We start from the raw sequence: 16,769 nt of genomic DNA, 5'->3' as shown, positions 1-16,769 counted from the left end.
TATACCCCTGAACAGTCATTTTGAGACATTTGGTTTCCAGACTACTCACGGTTTTGGGCCCGTAAAATGCCAGGGCGGTATAGGAACCCCACAAGTGTCCCCATTTTAGAAAAAAAGACACCCCAAGGTATTCTGTTAGGTGTATGACGAGTTAATAGAAGATTTTATTTTTTGTCAAAAGTTAGCGGAAATTGATTTTTATTGTTTTTTTTCCACAAAGTGTCACTTTCCGCTAACTTTTGACAAAAAAATAAAATCTTCTATGAACTCGTCATACACCTAACAGAATACCTTGGGGTGTCTTCTTTCTAAAATGGGGTCACTTGTGGGGTTCCTATACTGCCCTGGAATTTTAGGGGCCCTAAACCGCGAGGAGTAGTCTAGAAAACAAATGCCTCAAAATGACCTGTGAATAGGACGTTGGGCCCCTTAGCGCACCTAGGCTGCAAAAAAGTGTCACACATGTGGTACCGCCGTACTCAGGAAAAGTAGTATAATGTGTTTTGGGGTGTATTTTTACACATACCCATGCTGGGTGGGAGAAATTTCTATGTAAATGGACAATTGTGTGTAAAAAAAAACCAAACAATTGTCATTTACAGAGATATTTCTCCCACTTAGCATGGGTATGTGTAAAAATACACCCCAAAACGCATTATACTACTTCTCCTGAGTACGGCGGTACCACATGTGTGGCACTTTTTTACACCCTAAGTACGCTAAGGGGCCCAAAGTCCAATGAGTACCTTTAGGATTTCACAGGTCATTTTGCGACATTTGGTTTCAAGACTACTCCTCACGGTTTAGGGCCCCTAAAATGCCAGGGCAGTATAGGAACCCCACAAATGACCCCATTCTAGAAAGAAGACACCCAAAGGTATTCCGTACGGAGTATGGTGAGTTCATAGAAGATTTTATTTTTTGTCACAAGTTAGCGGAAAATGACACTTTGTGAAAAAAAACTATTAAAATCAATTTCCACTAACTTGTGACAAAAAAATAAAAACTTATATGAACTCACCATACTCCTAACGGAATACCTTGGGGTGTCTTCCTTCTAAAATGGGGTCATTAGTGGGGTTCCTATACTGCCCTGGCATTTTAGGGGCCCTAAACCGCGAGGAGTAGTCTTGAAACAAAAATGACCTGTGAAATCCTAAAGGTACTCATTGGACTTTGGGCCCCTTAGTGCAGTTAGGGTGCAAAAAAGTGCCACACATGTGGTATCGCCGTACTCGGGAGAAGTAGTATAATGTGTTTTGGCGTGTATTTTTACACATACCCATGCTGGGTGGGAGAAATACCTCTGTAAATGACAATCTTTTGATTTTTTTACACACAATTGTCCATTTACAGAGGTATTTCTCCCACCCAGCATGGGTATGTGTAAAAATACACCCCAAAACACATTGTACTACTTCTCCCGAGTATGGCGATACCACATGTGTGGCACTTTTTTGCACCCTAACTGCGCTAAAGGGCCCAAAGTCCAATGAGTACCTTTAGGATTTCACAGGTCATTTTTGAGAAATTTCGTTTCAAGACTACTCCTCACGGTTTAGGGCCCCTAAAATGCCAGGGCAGTATAGGAACCCCACAAATGACCCCATTTTAGAAAGAAGACACCCCAAGGTATTCCGTTAGTAGTATGGCGAGTTCATAGAAGATTTTATTTTTTGTCACAAGTTAGCGGAAATTGATTTTAATTGTGTTTTTTCAAAGTGTCATTTTCCGCTAACTTTTGACAAAAAATTAAATCTTCTATGAACTCACCATACTCCTAACGGAATACCTTGGGGTGTCTTCTTTCTAAAATAGGGTCATTTGTGGGGTTCCTATACTGCCCTGGCATTTTAGGGGCCCTAAACCGTGAGGAGTAGTCTTGAAACGAAATTTCTCAAAATGACCTGTGAAATCCTAAAGGTACTCATTGGACTTTGGACCCTTTAGCGCAGTTAGGGTGCAAAAAAGTGCCACACATGTGGTATCGCCGTACTCAGGAGAAGTAGTATAATGTGTTTTGTGGTGTATTTTTACACATACCCATGCTGAGTGGGAGAAAGATCTCTGTAAATGGACAATTGTGTGTAAAAAAAATTAACAAATTGTCATTTACAGAGATATTTCTCCCACCCAGCATGGGTATGTGTAAAAATACACCCCAAAACACATTATACTACTTCTCCTGAGTACGGCAATACCACATGTGTGGCACTTTTTTGCAGCCTAACTGCGCTAAGGGGTCCAAAGTCCAATGAGCACCTTTAGGCTTTACAGGGGTGCTTACAATTTAGCACCCCCCAAAATGTCAGGACAGTAAACACACCCCACAAATGACCCCATTTTGGAAAGTAGACCCTTCAAGGTATTCAGAGAGGGGCATGGTGAGTCGGTGGCAGATTTCATTTTTTTATGTCGCAACTTAGAAGAAATGGAAACTTTTTTTTTTTTTCTCACAAAGTGTCATTTTCCGCTTACTTGTGACAAAAAATAATATCTTCTATGAACTCACTATGCCTCTCAGTGAATACTTTGGGATGTCTTCTTTCCAAAATGGGGTCATTTAGGGGGTATTTATACTATCCTGGAATTCTAGCCCCTCATGAAACATGACAGGGGGTCAGAAAAGTCAGAGATGCTTGAAAATGGGAAAATTCACTTTTTGTAAATGCTATAACTTTTACCCAAACCAATAAATATACACTGAATGGGTTTTTTTTATCAAAAACATGTTTGTCCACATTTTTCGCGCTGCATGTATACAGAAATTTTACTTTATTTGAAAAATGTCAGCACAGAAAGTTAAAAAAATCATTTTTTTGCCAAAATTCATGTCTTTTTTGATGAATATAATAAAAAGTAAAAATCGCAGGAGCAATCAAATAGCAGCAAAAGAAAGCTTTATTAGTGACAAGAAAAGGAGCCAAAATTCATTTAGGTGGTAGGTTGTATGAGCGAGCAATAAACCGTGAAAGCTGCAGTGGTCTGAATGGAAAAAAAAGTGGCCGGTCCTTAAGGGGTAGAAAGCCCTAGGTCCTCAAGTGGTTAATAAAGATTTTTCACAGAAGTCCTAATGAAAGCCTCCGTACATGAGTTGGATAAAGCTTCATCAAGAATCTAGCATGTCTACGACTGACGTTTAGTAATCCACTGTAGCAGATCATTACATGACTAAGCTAAATACTCAACCCCCCCAATGGAAGAAGATGGATCCAGCGATGTCCCCCTGATGACGAGTGTTCTGCGATCCATCTTCCGGCTGGCGGGTAAAAGCTACATCAAACGTTGGGCGCAAACAGGAAGCGATCGCGGTACTTTGCGCCGAGTCGTCGGGGATCTCAAAGATCCAATCTGCTGCAACAGTTGTTACGGCCATGTGTCACTAAATGCCATACCCACATCGTGAGATCTCAGAAACAATTGTTTGCCACTCAAAACAATTGCCAGTCATCAGGAAATTGCTTAGTGGGCACTGGCCTTAACAGAGTAGCGCATAGTCTTCTGTTGTCCCCCATGCTGACGCTTGCTCATCACCCATTGTCCCTCCTTTCCTCTCCTCAAACAGCAGCCACCATAGCAGAACAGCATGTATATACTGCACTTGCTCCAAGAACTACAGGTAGTCCCCAGTTACCAAACGAGATAGGGACTGTAGGTTCGTTCCTAACCTGAATCTTTTCTTAAGTCGGAGCACTGTGCCATCTCTGTCCCCTGTACCTCCAGTGTCCCCCTCTGTGTCACCTCTGCCCTCTGTACCTGCTTATACAAGTTTAAAAGCCATTTTTCTTTGAATTTTTTAAAATCGATTTTCTCAAAAACTACAAGTCCAATTTGAAAAAAAATGTTTGGGCTTGTTCCCATCGAAACACAGAATCCATGCCGTTCATATCAGCTGGTCATTCGTAAGTTGGGCGTTCGTAAGTCGAGGACTACCTGTACTGTCCTAACGATCAGTTAACAATATTAAGGGCAATAGAAAATCAGCCATGTGTGCATGGCTTGTCCATTGAATGGATACTGTCTTCTTATGGGGTTGCTTACTTTTTCTTTATTTCACATACTTCTACACTGTGTTCCAAGTTATTATGTAAATTGTATTTAAGTGACATAAAAATTAAACATTTTGTTTTTCAATTAAACTCATGGATGGTATTGTGTCTCTGGGCTCTGAGCCTAATTAAATGAAATCTAATATAGAAGGATGTTCCACATTATTAAGCAGACCACCATTTTCAAACAATATGGCAAAGAAAAAGGATTTCCTTGCTGTCGAAAAGCATAAAATAGTTGAATGCCTTAGACAAGGTATGAAAACCTTAGATATTTTACAAAACTTAAATGTAATCATCGTACTCATGTTATGGCCCCTATCCTTCCCCTGACCTCAAATCCTATAGATCTTTGAAGCATCCACAAGCAAAAGATCTATGATAGTGGGAGGCAGTTTACATCCAAACAGCAGCTCTGGCAGGCTATTCAGACCTACTGAAAAGAAATTCAAGTAGAAACTCTACAAAAACTTTTTCAGGGGATGCAAGAATTGTGAAGCTGCTATTAAATAAGGGGTCCTACGCTAATATGTACAGTAACTCAACCAGCTACGATGTTTTTGTAAGTAAATATGACCTTCTAATGCTGCAAATTCAACAAATGACCATCAGTTCTTTACAACCTATAAAATGTTTTGTAACTCTATTGGGCATATTTGGAACAGTGCTTTTTAAGTTTTTTTATTTTTGAAAACCTTTATCATTTGGAGATTTGTTCAGCAACATTCAAATTATACTGGTTGATGACTCAAATTTTTTTTTTCTTTTACTAAATTTAATATCCTGGGCACAGTTTTGCTCAATTGGTCAGCCCCATCCTCATTATCGTATCTACAATAAGTGAAATTTCCTTATTTTTTTCTTTTCCTCATCGTACATTTACATGGTGACTACATGAGGCTATTTTTACACCCAGCAGTAGAATAGGTCCTTTTCTGAGATGGCTGGCTAAATGGTGGTGCTGACAAGTTGCCTGAGGCAAAATCTCCTCCTAAATTCCCAGGGTTCATCAGTGCCACAGATCTGTATTTTCAAGAGACCAAAAATGTTCTCATTAAGCTCAGCTTATGTAGGTTTCTTCTGACTTGCATATGAAGATGTGGTACTGTCTCCTATTATTCTAAATGTCTAAATAATATATACAGAAGATTCGTCCATTTTTTCTCTCAAATCGGAACACTATGCAGCAATTAATACTAGTTATAAATCAGACAAGCCACTTATGTACAAAAAGCACTCTGCCTCCTCAGCCATCCTGGATTGTCTCCTGTTGTTCTGACTGTGACCAGCCAGCAGTGCAGTCTAACCTCAGCTCTCTGCTTACATCCCAGAAAAGAGTTACCCACAGTAATATTATTCCTGATAAAAAAATAATGAGGGTTTTCCATACATGGAGTATGCTTTTACATATGATGGATGTCCTAATTTTACTGTTTTCAGCAACAGTTGCAGCCTGATTAGGAGCACTGCAAATTTTTGCTGTTCTCTAGAAAATGTGTAGACCATTTTATAGCTAGCTGCCCCTGGCTTACACTATGTTTTAATTGTTAAGGTGGCCACACACGATACAACAAAATAATCAGATTTTACGGCAATTCGATAAAAACGATCGGATCTCCCGAAAGAAATAGAAAGCTTTTTTTTTCATTCGACTGAAAAATCCGATCGGATTTCCAGTTTTCTTCGTTTTTTTATCGATCCAGAATGCCAGATATTTTTCTTCAATCTTTCTAAAGATTGTCTGGTGTGTGTTAGATTGTCAATTTATTAATATACAAACCCTAGCAATTTTGTCAGAGTTTCCAATCATTTTTATCTTAATTAGGGAAAAATTTAACATATGTGTGTGGTACATTGGTCAGATTTTTGAAATGTTACAATCAGTCAGAAAAATGTATTGCAATTCTTAAATTGAACAGATATTTAAAAAATTGTATGGTGTGTGGCCACCTTTAGTTAGAGGTTAGGTCTCTCCCGTGAGAGCACTTCGGCGAGGTGGAAGAGTCTAGTACTGAGCAATCTGCATACAAACTGTTTTTGGAAGCAATCTCTAGATTGTAAGCCTTGGGGCAGGGCCCTCCTCCTTATGTCTCCTACCTGATCACGCCCCTATATTACCGTACACCCATCCTATGGATCTGAGTGAACTCGACTTGCCTAATCTCCATGGTCCCACCCAGTGACTGATTAAGCATTATGGTACCTTGTACTCTGTATTGCATGACCTGGTTTGCATGCATTCCTGTATTGTATTATTGCTGTATGTCACCCATAAATATTGTCTGTAACCTTAACTAATGTACAGTGCTGCGTAAAATGTTGGCGCTTTATAAATACAATAAACCAATAAATAACGTCTCTTTTGAATGCTAGTTGTGTAATCTGCCTGTGTTTTGGGCTCTGCACACCTATGCAGCTGGTCAATTCGGGTGCAGTCTGCATTTAGAAGCGCTGCCATCTCCTTCTGTTGACTTATTTTTTAATGTTGACAGCTGGTATCCAGATATGTATATAGTTGACTAATCTCTCCATCTTTTAAATTCTGAAAGAGACTAAACTATAGTCTTCTAATTTCTGGGGTGTAGGCCCCACCCACCACCCCATTCAATGTTAACTACAATTCCTCAGATGATCTTATGACTTATAGCACAGTTCACAGAGGTGCTGTCATGTTTTCTTTATTGGGGACACTACAGTGAAACTAGCAAAATGTAAAATAAAAAAATTACAGTGATTCTTCTTGACTTGTCTGCAGCATTTGATACTGTGGATCATGAAATACTAATCCAGCGACTGAAGAATTACTGTGGCCTAAGGGGTACTGTTCTTAGCTGGTTTCAGACCTTCCTATCTGGCAGGACACAGCAAGTATGTCTGGGGACACTACTCTAATCCAGTGCCACTTCCCTATGGAGTTTCACAGGGTTCTGTACTATCACCATTACTCGTTGCAGTCTACATGCTCCCACTGGGCAAAATAATCCAGAACTATGGCCTAGGATACCATTGTTATGCAGATGACACACAACTGTATCTGTCCTTCAAGCCTGGCACTCAAGACCCATAAGCATCCATAAATGCGTGTCTAGTGGATTTACAAAATTGGATGAACACCAGCTGGCTGAGGCTGAACTCTGACAAAACAGAGGTGTTGGTGGTAGGTGGTCCACACATGATGGATAAAGTTCAAAACGCTCACCACCTCAAACTAGTAATTCGGGGAGATACTGTACAGTATAAAGACTCTGTGCGAAACCTTGGGGTGATCCTGGATGGAAATCTAAAACTCAAACAGCAGATATCAGCTGTCGTCAAGTCTTCCTTCTTCCATCTAAGAAATATAGCGAAAATCAAACACCTTATCCCAGCTGAAGACCTACCTGTCCTGGTTCATGCATTTGTATCCTCCCGCCTAGACTACTGCAACGCCTTGTTCATCGGATCTACAGATACGGTTCTGCGCCCCTTACAGCTAGTACAGAATGCTGCAGCCAGACTCCTAGCCAATGCCCCCCGCAGCTCACACATCACCCCAGTACTGCAAACTCTTCACGAGTTGCCAGTAAAATGGAGAATCAATTTTAAGATCTGCCTGCTGACATTCAAGGCTCTACACCACATGGGACCCAAATACACAGCGGATCTATTGGAACTTTATGCCCCTCCACGCACCCTCCGCTCTGCCAACAAGATGAAGCTGGTTATTCCCAGGATACACTTAACATTTGATGCTCGGGCCTTTTCCTATGCAGCCCCTACTCTATGGAACTCACTTCCACAATCAGTACGAGAGGCTCCTTCTCTGGACAGCTTTAAAAAAAGGCTAAAAACTCACCTCTTTTCCCTAGCCTTTGAGACTGCATAATGCAGGGTCACAGCGTTTTGAGTCCCCAGGTAGAAAAGCGCTATATAAATATTATTGTTATTGCTATTAATACAGTAAATTAAAAAAGTTAAATACGAGGAAGCAATCAATTATAATTCATAGGCAGGTTTTAAAAAAACAAAAACAATTGTTTTATGAACAGCAAGGTGTCCCCCTCTGAGGCTGTTGAAGGGGATATAAGAGGAAGCAGCAATCTTTACACTAAGCTACACTGCTCCTATGGCAGTGCACCACCTTTAGGACCTCCACACACTTGAACCTAATTCACAGTACAAGAGCTTTTCTACGCGCTTTGTGATTTCAAAAGCTCTTGCTAATGTTATCCTGTGTGTGTTCACATTAGAGCGATGTGATTTTGAAAAAAATCCCCCATAGCATTGCATTAGCTTTTCAAAATCACTAGAGTTAAAAAGCTCTTGTAGTGGGAACCAACCCTTAGGGGCTCCACTTCACCCAGGTCCGTTTATCAGTGACATGCAATGTGTACTGCACGTCAGGAGTCGACACATATGCAGTCCGCATCTCTATAGCTCACAAAGACTCGTTTCCTGCCTACCTTGGTGTTATGGAAGTTTGTTCCACTATAGAGAATACAACAAGAACACAGCAAACTATATAACGCCCATTATCATAGTCAGATGTACATGTCAGGGAATTGAATAAAACTCCTCTCAAAAGTTTCTAAAATATAAAACAAAATTATGACATTTCAAATTTTAGTGAACTGAGCACTGAATTAATATAGAAGAATATATATATAAGAAAGAAAATGCTTTATGTACTTACAATGTGCAGCAGCTTAAGGACATCAACAAACCTGTTAATAAAATACAAGAAATTACATTTCAGAAGTTCTAAGGGGCCACTAAAGGCAATCTGGCTTGCTGGACTGTGCTCACATCAGATATTAAAACAGCTTTATAACATATTCTATTTTTTAACTAAATGTCGGTTCACATAGCTAGGTTACACCGACATAGTCTCTAGTATACACTTCATTGAGATTCTGTGTGGAGGCGGTCATTCTTCATAACAAATGGCAATGCTTTCCACTAACCAGAAAAATGTGCAGGGCTGAATTGTATGGCAGCACACAAACTACAAGAAATATACTGTATGTAAAAGGGTTCATGTGAAAGCATGAATCAGCTGCCCAGGTCTGCTACAGTAAGTACACCATGCAGCTGGTTTTCTACAGAAAAAAAGGACTGGATCAACTATTTCTCTTTTGGTGAATTGTATGTGTGTCAATGGCCATACACCACACTATCAATCTGATCACATCCATGCAAATCTAACAAAAGAGTTTACCACTTTTAACCCGATTGTGCGATTATGTCTAAAGGTTCTTTAATCTACTGGATATTAGCAGGATTCCTTTGAATATATTTAAGTTGATTGCAAACATTTGGAATTCATATTACCAATAGTAAGTGTCAATAGATTTATGCTCCATTACCACTAGAAAACAGCAGTAAACAGACATGTTGATGGATCTAATGTTATGTATAGGATTCAGTCATACATGTCCGTTTGCAACAGATGCACTGCGTTCGTTGCAGCGACCACTCTTGTGCCATGCAAGATAATTCCCAGACACTGGATGGAAATCGGACATGTCATAATAGCAATACTATGTATGACATGTCCGATGCAATGAGCGCATCAGTAACCCTAGGAGTGGTTGTTTCATGCCAGAGGTTCCAGGACATCTGCTGTAAATGTGCATGGCACAAATCCGGTATGGTGGGAACTGACCCTAGCCGACCGATCAAGCTGCACAATGATGTGCGTCACCTCCGGAAGAGATTGTTTCATTGCTCTTTGTCATAGAGTCTTTGGCCAATCTTTTCAAAGGATCATTAAACACTGCTTTTTTATTAAAGTGCATATAAAAATCTTTGCATATGATCCACCACTAAATAGAAAAATCTAAAACCAACACTTACACCTTCTCCGAAGTCATGATCTCCTTGGCAATGTAATACACTTTAGTTTTCGCTCTTGATTTATTTTCCTGCATAAAAAAAAATCAAATTGTAGGCACTTTTTATTTCAGTAGAATGATAAATTATTATTATTTTACTTACTGTACTTTACACTATTTAGTACTGTATCCAATTTCCCTTTTCAATAAAGAACCTTTTAGTCAATGTAAAAAAAAATTGTACCGCTATTCGATATTTATCTAATGGTTCCTATTGTAACAAATGCGTTCGGTTTTGGATGCATTGCCAACCAAGGAATATTGTAAATATAAGCGTAAATATAAGTATTTGTATGAGACCCCATGTATGTATAAACATAAAATTGGACCTTTAAAAATATATCCTATGGTCAGATCCTAACTGGTTGTCTCACTAATCTATTATGTCTATGAGTAATACACATTTAGTCTCCATCCAGAAAGGAGGTTGGGGTGGTTCTTTAAAGGGAACCTAAAAGCAAGAGGGATAGAGAGGAGGCCATATTTACTTGCTTTTTAAACAACAGCAGTTGCCCGGCAGTCCTGTTTAACACTGGCATCAGTAGTGTTTGAAGCACACACTTGCAACAAGCATGCAGGTATTCTTGTCAGATATTGTCAGAAACATCTGATCTGCAAACTTTTTCAGGGTCTAGGGCTAAAAGTATTATAGGAAGAGGACCAGCAGGACAGCCAGGAAACTGGTATTGTTTAAAATTAAATAAAGGTCAGCTTTACTGTACCCCCCCCCCCCCCCCCCAACTGTATCCAAACTTTAGGTTGCCTTTAAGTTACTCTATGCCAATTACAGCTGAGGTTTCACAGTACTGCTGCCAGACAATGATGTTCTATTATATATAAATATATATATATATATATATATATATATATATATATATATATATATATATATATATATATATATATATATATATATATATATATATATATATATATATATATATGCATGTATCTCCTCACATCTGTATACTAGCGTAAGGGATGCTCTGGAGCTTTTCACTGCCTTGCTAATCGCCGGCGATCAGCAAAGCAAAGCAATGCGACTAATGTATGGCTATGGCATTATTTTCACTGCGTTTCCGATTAGCATAGATCGCAAACTTGGTGCATTCAGCATTTTGAAAGGGAATTGAAAACTGCGGTAAAAATGTAATATTTCAATTCACATCCCATATAGAAGTAGAAGTAAAAAAAAAAGTCTTGTAAAAGTAATACCTTTTAATGGCTAACTGATAAAGTAAAATAATGCAAGCTTTCTGGGATCTAGTCCCCTTCTTCAGGTATATTTCCAGATGTAAGCTGAAGTAAAACACTGATGCAGGTGAATAATAAGCACAAAGATGGCAGTTGTGCTGCTTACTGTTTAGCAGTTAGAGGTCAGGTGAACAGCAGGCTGGAGCCAGTGAGCTCATGCAAGCAAACATGAAATCTAGCAGGTTTCTGAAGATAGTGAAGCCAAGTCAATCATGTTGCATAAGGAGTCATGAATCCTGTTCCACAATTTAAACCCTCTGTTAATGTCTTAAACATCTTCATAAATGTGTACTCAGAAATCTTTCTTGCTTGTTCATTTTTGAAGTTGCCCTTAAGAATAAGTACTTTTAGATCTTGCATGCTGTATCCTGGTTCACAGAAGTGTTAGCCCACTGGTGTGTCCATTTTACCCTCATTAATTTTAAAGTGGTGATGGTTCATTCTTGTGCGCAGTTTTTGTCCTGTTTCTCCTATATAGATTCCTTTTGAGGGGCATTTCATGCAGCGTATCATGTATACAACATTGGATGACTCACAGGAAAATTGGTCTTATTCACATCCCAGTGTTAACTAGCCCCAACTGCTCTCCATATTGAAAATCACTGCAATTTAATAGTTTAAAATGTAACCATCAACATTGTCTGCCATGTGTGAAGCTGGCTGTAGACATGCTGACTGACCTCAAAATGTTCTACCTTTTGGTTATTTCATACACATTAACTCTCAATGTGTGGATAATATTTTATAATTTGTCTGATCCTTCTTTCCTCAGTGTATTTAAGCAAAAGGCACATACTTGTAAGAATATGTGGCAAATGCCAAATGATGTACTGCTGTAATCACTTAAAAAGAGAAACTTAATCTCTTGGAAAATCTCCCAAACACACAACTGACCCTTATCTGATCAGATTCACTAAATGTCACTAAATGTTTTAATACTTGCAGCTTCCTGAATATAGTTTTGAATATCCTGACTCCTCCTCACAGCTGGACGACTGGGAGGGACTGTTGAATCCTCCTGTGTCAGTTTCTTGTTGAACACAAGGCTAAACTTCCTATGAACTCTAGTGATGATTGATAGGTGCTAATATCCTGCTCTCTATGATGCATATCTGAGAGGCATGAAGGATGGGCTGAGCAGTGGTGATGAGTAGATAATGTGGCCAGGAACACAGTGCGACTAGGCTGATATCACACAGCGAATCTGCCTTCCATCAGATAAGAATGGAAAGAGCAGAGTCATGGTGTCATCTCAAAAGAGGTAGTGAAGCCATGCTGGATTTTTGTATCAACTTCTGAAGAAAAAGACAAGCAATGGTACAATGTCTACTTTATACCCACACAGCCAATGCTCAAAATGTCTCTTTACAGAACAAGTCTGATAATCATGATTATACCTTATGTGTGTACAGTAAAGCCTTGGATTGAGAGTAACTTGGTTTTAGAGCGCTTTGAAATACAAGCAAAAAGGTTTGTGAAATTTTAACTTGATATACAAGCAACGTCTTCATATACACGCAAAAAAACGTTTACACATGTCACATCTTTACAACTGAGATGATGGTTAATCCCCTTTTGATGCTGCAGGATTGTACATAATCTGAGTGTAGAGACTGTACAAAGTCATATTTACATGAAATACTCAAAGTAACCAGCAGCAACTGTCTTAGGATAAGTTCCTTGGTATAGCCACACAAAAAAAAAAAAAAAAAAAAGGTATAGTGAAAGCCTTGTTTACATCACAGTACAGTACTTTGTATTAAATATTTTTCTCATAAATGTTTTTGGATTGTGGAACCAATCAGCTGAGTTTCCATTATTCCTTATGGGAAAATTCAGTATGATAGAGTGCTTTAGATTATGAGCATGTTTTTGGAACAAATTATGCTTGCAAACCAAGGTTCCACTGTATAATTAAAGTATACCTGACCCCAGGTAACGCTATCTAAGTAAACACAGAGGTGTGGTCATGGCGGTTCCACATACTTCTATGCACTTCACTCCTCTTCTCATCCCCCAGTCCCAGGAATGTCACTTGACTTTCAGCTAAAGATGAATTTTCAGACAGGAAGAGGCAGGCTTCTGATAGGAAGGAACAAGGAGAGGAACGGACTATGCCGAGAAGTATGTGGATCCAGCATGAACATACCACCATGCTTTCCTTAGATTGCTTTTCCCTTGGGTCAGGTATACTTTAAGGTTTGAAGATTGAAAAGAGATACACAGTTTCACAAAGTACAACAGTTTTATATTTACACAGTTAGAATAACGTAAACCTTAGTTTAGGCCAGTGTCGGACTAGGAGGTGGTAAAGCTGAGGAAATCCCCTGCTGGCCAAGCAGCAGTAATCAGGAGTTGCTGCTCACAGTGAAGACTTGCTGCAGGTTTCTATTGGGACTGATAACACAGGGTTACTGCTGCTAGGCCAGCAGGTGGATTTTCTCAGCTATTTCACCTCCCAGTCCGACCCTGGTTTAGGCTACTATTCAACAAACAACTATTTGAGCTCTCATACACATACTAGAGGTAAATTGGCCAAGATGATCATTCTGTAAAGTCACAAGCAAGAATCCAGCATGTGTATCTGTTCCTCCAAACCCACCCACCCTACCCACACCACCCTACCCACACCACCACCGATTACAATCAATGAGTGCTTTATCTTATTTTGTGCCACTGACCTGTGCGCACCCGGTTATCTCACCTTCCCTCTCCATTGCGCAGTACTTGCTGCTAGGCTACAGCTAAACAACTTTTCTGTGCTGTGTTTGTACCTCAAAATTTAGCGCTACTGACCGATTGATGGGTAATATTTAATGGTGTGTACAGGGCTTAGGAAGTTGCAGTGTAAAACAAATATGTATTTTTTCTTTTAGCAGCATTACAGACTTCTGCATCTTTACATTCCAAAGTTAAGGCAGCACTGCTTGGCAGGCCCCTCCTTGTGGACAGACTGCACTCTTTCTCCCATTGCAGCTGTCCGAACACCACCCCATTGGTTCACACAGATGTCACACCCACTGTCTAGTAGGGAGGCATGGCTACAGCAGGCTGAACAATTGAACTCATCTCCCTGGTATGTGGGCTGTGTCACTGCTGCACTACATGAGTGCCATAGATGGGGAAGGGGGGGGACAAGGAGTCTGCAGTCCATCACCAAAAGAATTAGCACCTTTAAGTACAGCTTGAACTTTGGAATAAAAAAAAAAAAATATGTGAATGTGAGTAGTTCCATTAATTTTCATTTTTGAATGCACTTTTTCATCAAATGCATGATATACATTAGGTGTCCAAACTAGCTTTAACGTGACATTCCACCTTTACCGGAAAGTCCTCCCCACACTGTAGATATCACATAGCTCTACTGTTGCCCGCTGTTATTGTGCATGGAGCCTAGGCAGTGCTGTGCATGCATGGCACTTCCGAGAGGCAGAGTACAAACAGGTAAAGCAGCATGGTGTCATTATACCATTCCCACAAGTGCCAGATCTGTGCACTAACTGGGGACTGGTGGAGTATCAATTTAAGAGATTACCTTTATTGGGTTGCTGTGGGCTACTGCACTTGCACTTTGCATTGCTTTTTTGAATAAACCTGCACAGGCTATTAAAAAAATTGTACCGTCAGCCAAGGAGAAAATACAGTAAGAACAATAGAAAATATGTCATCAGAAACCAGATAATGACTGAGTAATGGCTTTTGTTGTAAAAAAAAAAAAAAAGTTATTGCAACTGCGTAGGTATGATGTTGTAAAGAGGAAGAATCCTTGTGTGACTGTATGAAGCATGTGGGCTCTCTGGAACTGGGTCAGAGGCATGGATAACACAGCTGTCAGCTGGGCTGCAATTTGTTTGCTAAATATTTCCAGACTAAATGTCCCCAATGAATTGTTTATGGTATGTAGAGTTATCTCAAAACAGGCAAGTCTGAAGAAAACGGTATTTAATGAAATGTCCCAAAACCTACAATAAAGTTGCAAATAGTATATTTAGAGTATTGGGAGAGGCAAAACCAGGCCGTGAGCAGATGAAGTCTGTATTATGGCTGGCTGCCACAGACTGCTATAGAGCTTTTATTTGGTACACACAGTTAGTATTGGTGACCGTAACATATTTCTGTGCAGAATACAGGCTGGGAGGTTTTCGGGTTAAGGCGATCTGGTAAAGTTTGCCTCTCACAGTTTTTTTTTCTTTTTTTTCCCTTTTTTACTCATTCGAACACAATAAGACAAAGATGCGGTGGAATACAGCTACTACTAGATTAGAATATTGTGCAGCTCAGCCCAGTCCTCCCCTCCCAATACAGGGTGGAACTCGCAGCAGCTGTCTTTCTGTCTAAACTCATAAGAGCAGGATGACTCCACAGGAAGAAAGAGGTCAGGAATGATTATGTTGGCAGCCAGGAGGCACAGCTGAGCTGCAGGACTGGTTAAGTCAATAGTAGTCAAGACTTCACTGTCCTTGTTGGAGAGTATAAGGGGTACGCATGGAAATAAACAGCTAAGTGTTCACTATGCTTTCCTGTTGGAGGACATGCCAATGGGTTAATTTCCATGGGATTTACTACAGGAACACTTTAAAGGGCCCACAAGGCCAAAAAAGAAATGTAATTTTACTTACCTGGGGCTTCTTCCAACCCATAGAAGTCAATTGGGTCCCTCAGCCCATCTCCGTTCCTCTCCGGGTCCCACTGGCAGCCTGTAAGGATTGCCGACCTTTGATTGGTCAGCAGCTTCTGCACATGTGAGTGCCCATGCGAGAGCATGCCCACATCACCGGGAGCATACTGCTCACACCTGTGCAGAAGGCTCCAACCCATCGGGGGTCGGCGATCCTTACAGGCTGCCAGCGGGACCCAGAGAGGAACGGAGATGGGCTGAGGCCGGGACCCAAATGACTTCTAGGGGCGGGAAGAAGCCCCGGGTAAGTCAAATTGCATTTCTTTTTTGGCCTCATGTGTCCTTTAACCTCCCTGGCAGTCTATTAAGATCGCCAGGGCGGCTGCAGGAGGGTTTTTTTTTAATTAAAAAAAAACTGTTTCATGCAGCCAACTGAAAGTTGGCTGCATGAAAGCCCACTAGAGGGCGCTCCGGAGGCGTTCTTCCGATCGCCTCCGGCGCCCAGAATAAACAAGGAAGGCCACAATGAGCAGCCTTCCTTGTTTTGCTTACATCGGAGTGACGTCATGGACGTCAGCCGACGTCATGGATGTCAGCCGAACTTTTGTTCCGGCTGCGCAGGGCTCGGGCGGCTGGGGGGACCCTCTTTCGCCGCTGCTCGCGGCGGATCGCCGCAGAGCGGCGGCGATCAGGCAGCACACGCGGCTGGCAAAGTGCCGGCTGCGTGTGCTGCTTTTTATTTCGCTCAAATCGGCCCAACAGGGCCTGAGCGGCGACCTCCGGCGGTGATGGACGTGTATAGTCGTCCATACCGCTGAGGAGGTTAAAGTAATACTGATTACATAAATAGTTGGCAATACTAATGGGATGCTAAAATTTGACCCGTTTTCAAATGCCGGCTAGGCTTAATTAATGTTCATGTAAAGTCATGGATTGGACTAACGCTCATGCACACGAGCTAAAGCCTCATACACG

At 40.6% G+C, this 16,769-nt stretch overlaps 1 protein-coding gene across 1 annotated transcript in view; it reads right to left on the bottom strand.

Annotated features, from left to right (window-relative positions):
* Positions 1-16,769, bottom strand: part of FGD6 (FYVE, RhoGEF and PH domain containing 6) — a 165,200-nt gene that overhangs the window by 56,506 nt on the left and 91,925 nt on the right. The window contains exons 4-5 of the mRNA XM_068276795.1: positions 9,885-9,952; positions 8,722-8,752 (exon numbers count right to left, since the gene is read on the bottom strand). Coding sequence (XP_068132896.1) covers positions 8,722-8,752; positions 9,885-9,952 — 99 coding nt within the window. The remainder of the gene's footprint in view (positions 1-8,721; positions 8,753-9,884; positions 9,953-16,769) is intronic.

The sequence above is a fragment of the Hyperolius riggenbachi genome, chromosome 3 (genome assembly GCF_040937935.1).
Source record: "Hyperolius riggenbachi isolate aHypRig1 chromosome 3, aHypRig1.pri, whole genome shotgun sequence".
In the NCBI taxonomy this organism is placed as follows: domain Eukaryota; kingdom Metazoa; phylum Chordata; class Amphibia; order Anura; family Hyperoliidae; genus Hyperolius; species Hyperolius riggenbachi.
This window is presented reverse-complemented; position numbering and strand designations above follow the sequence as displayed.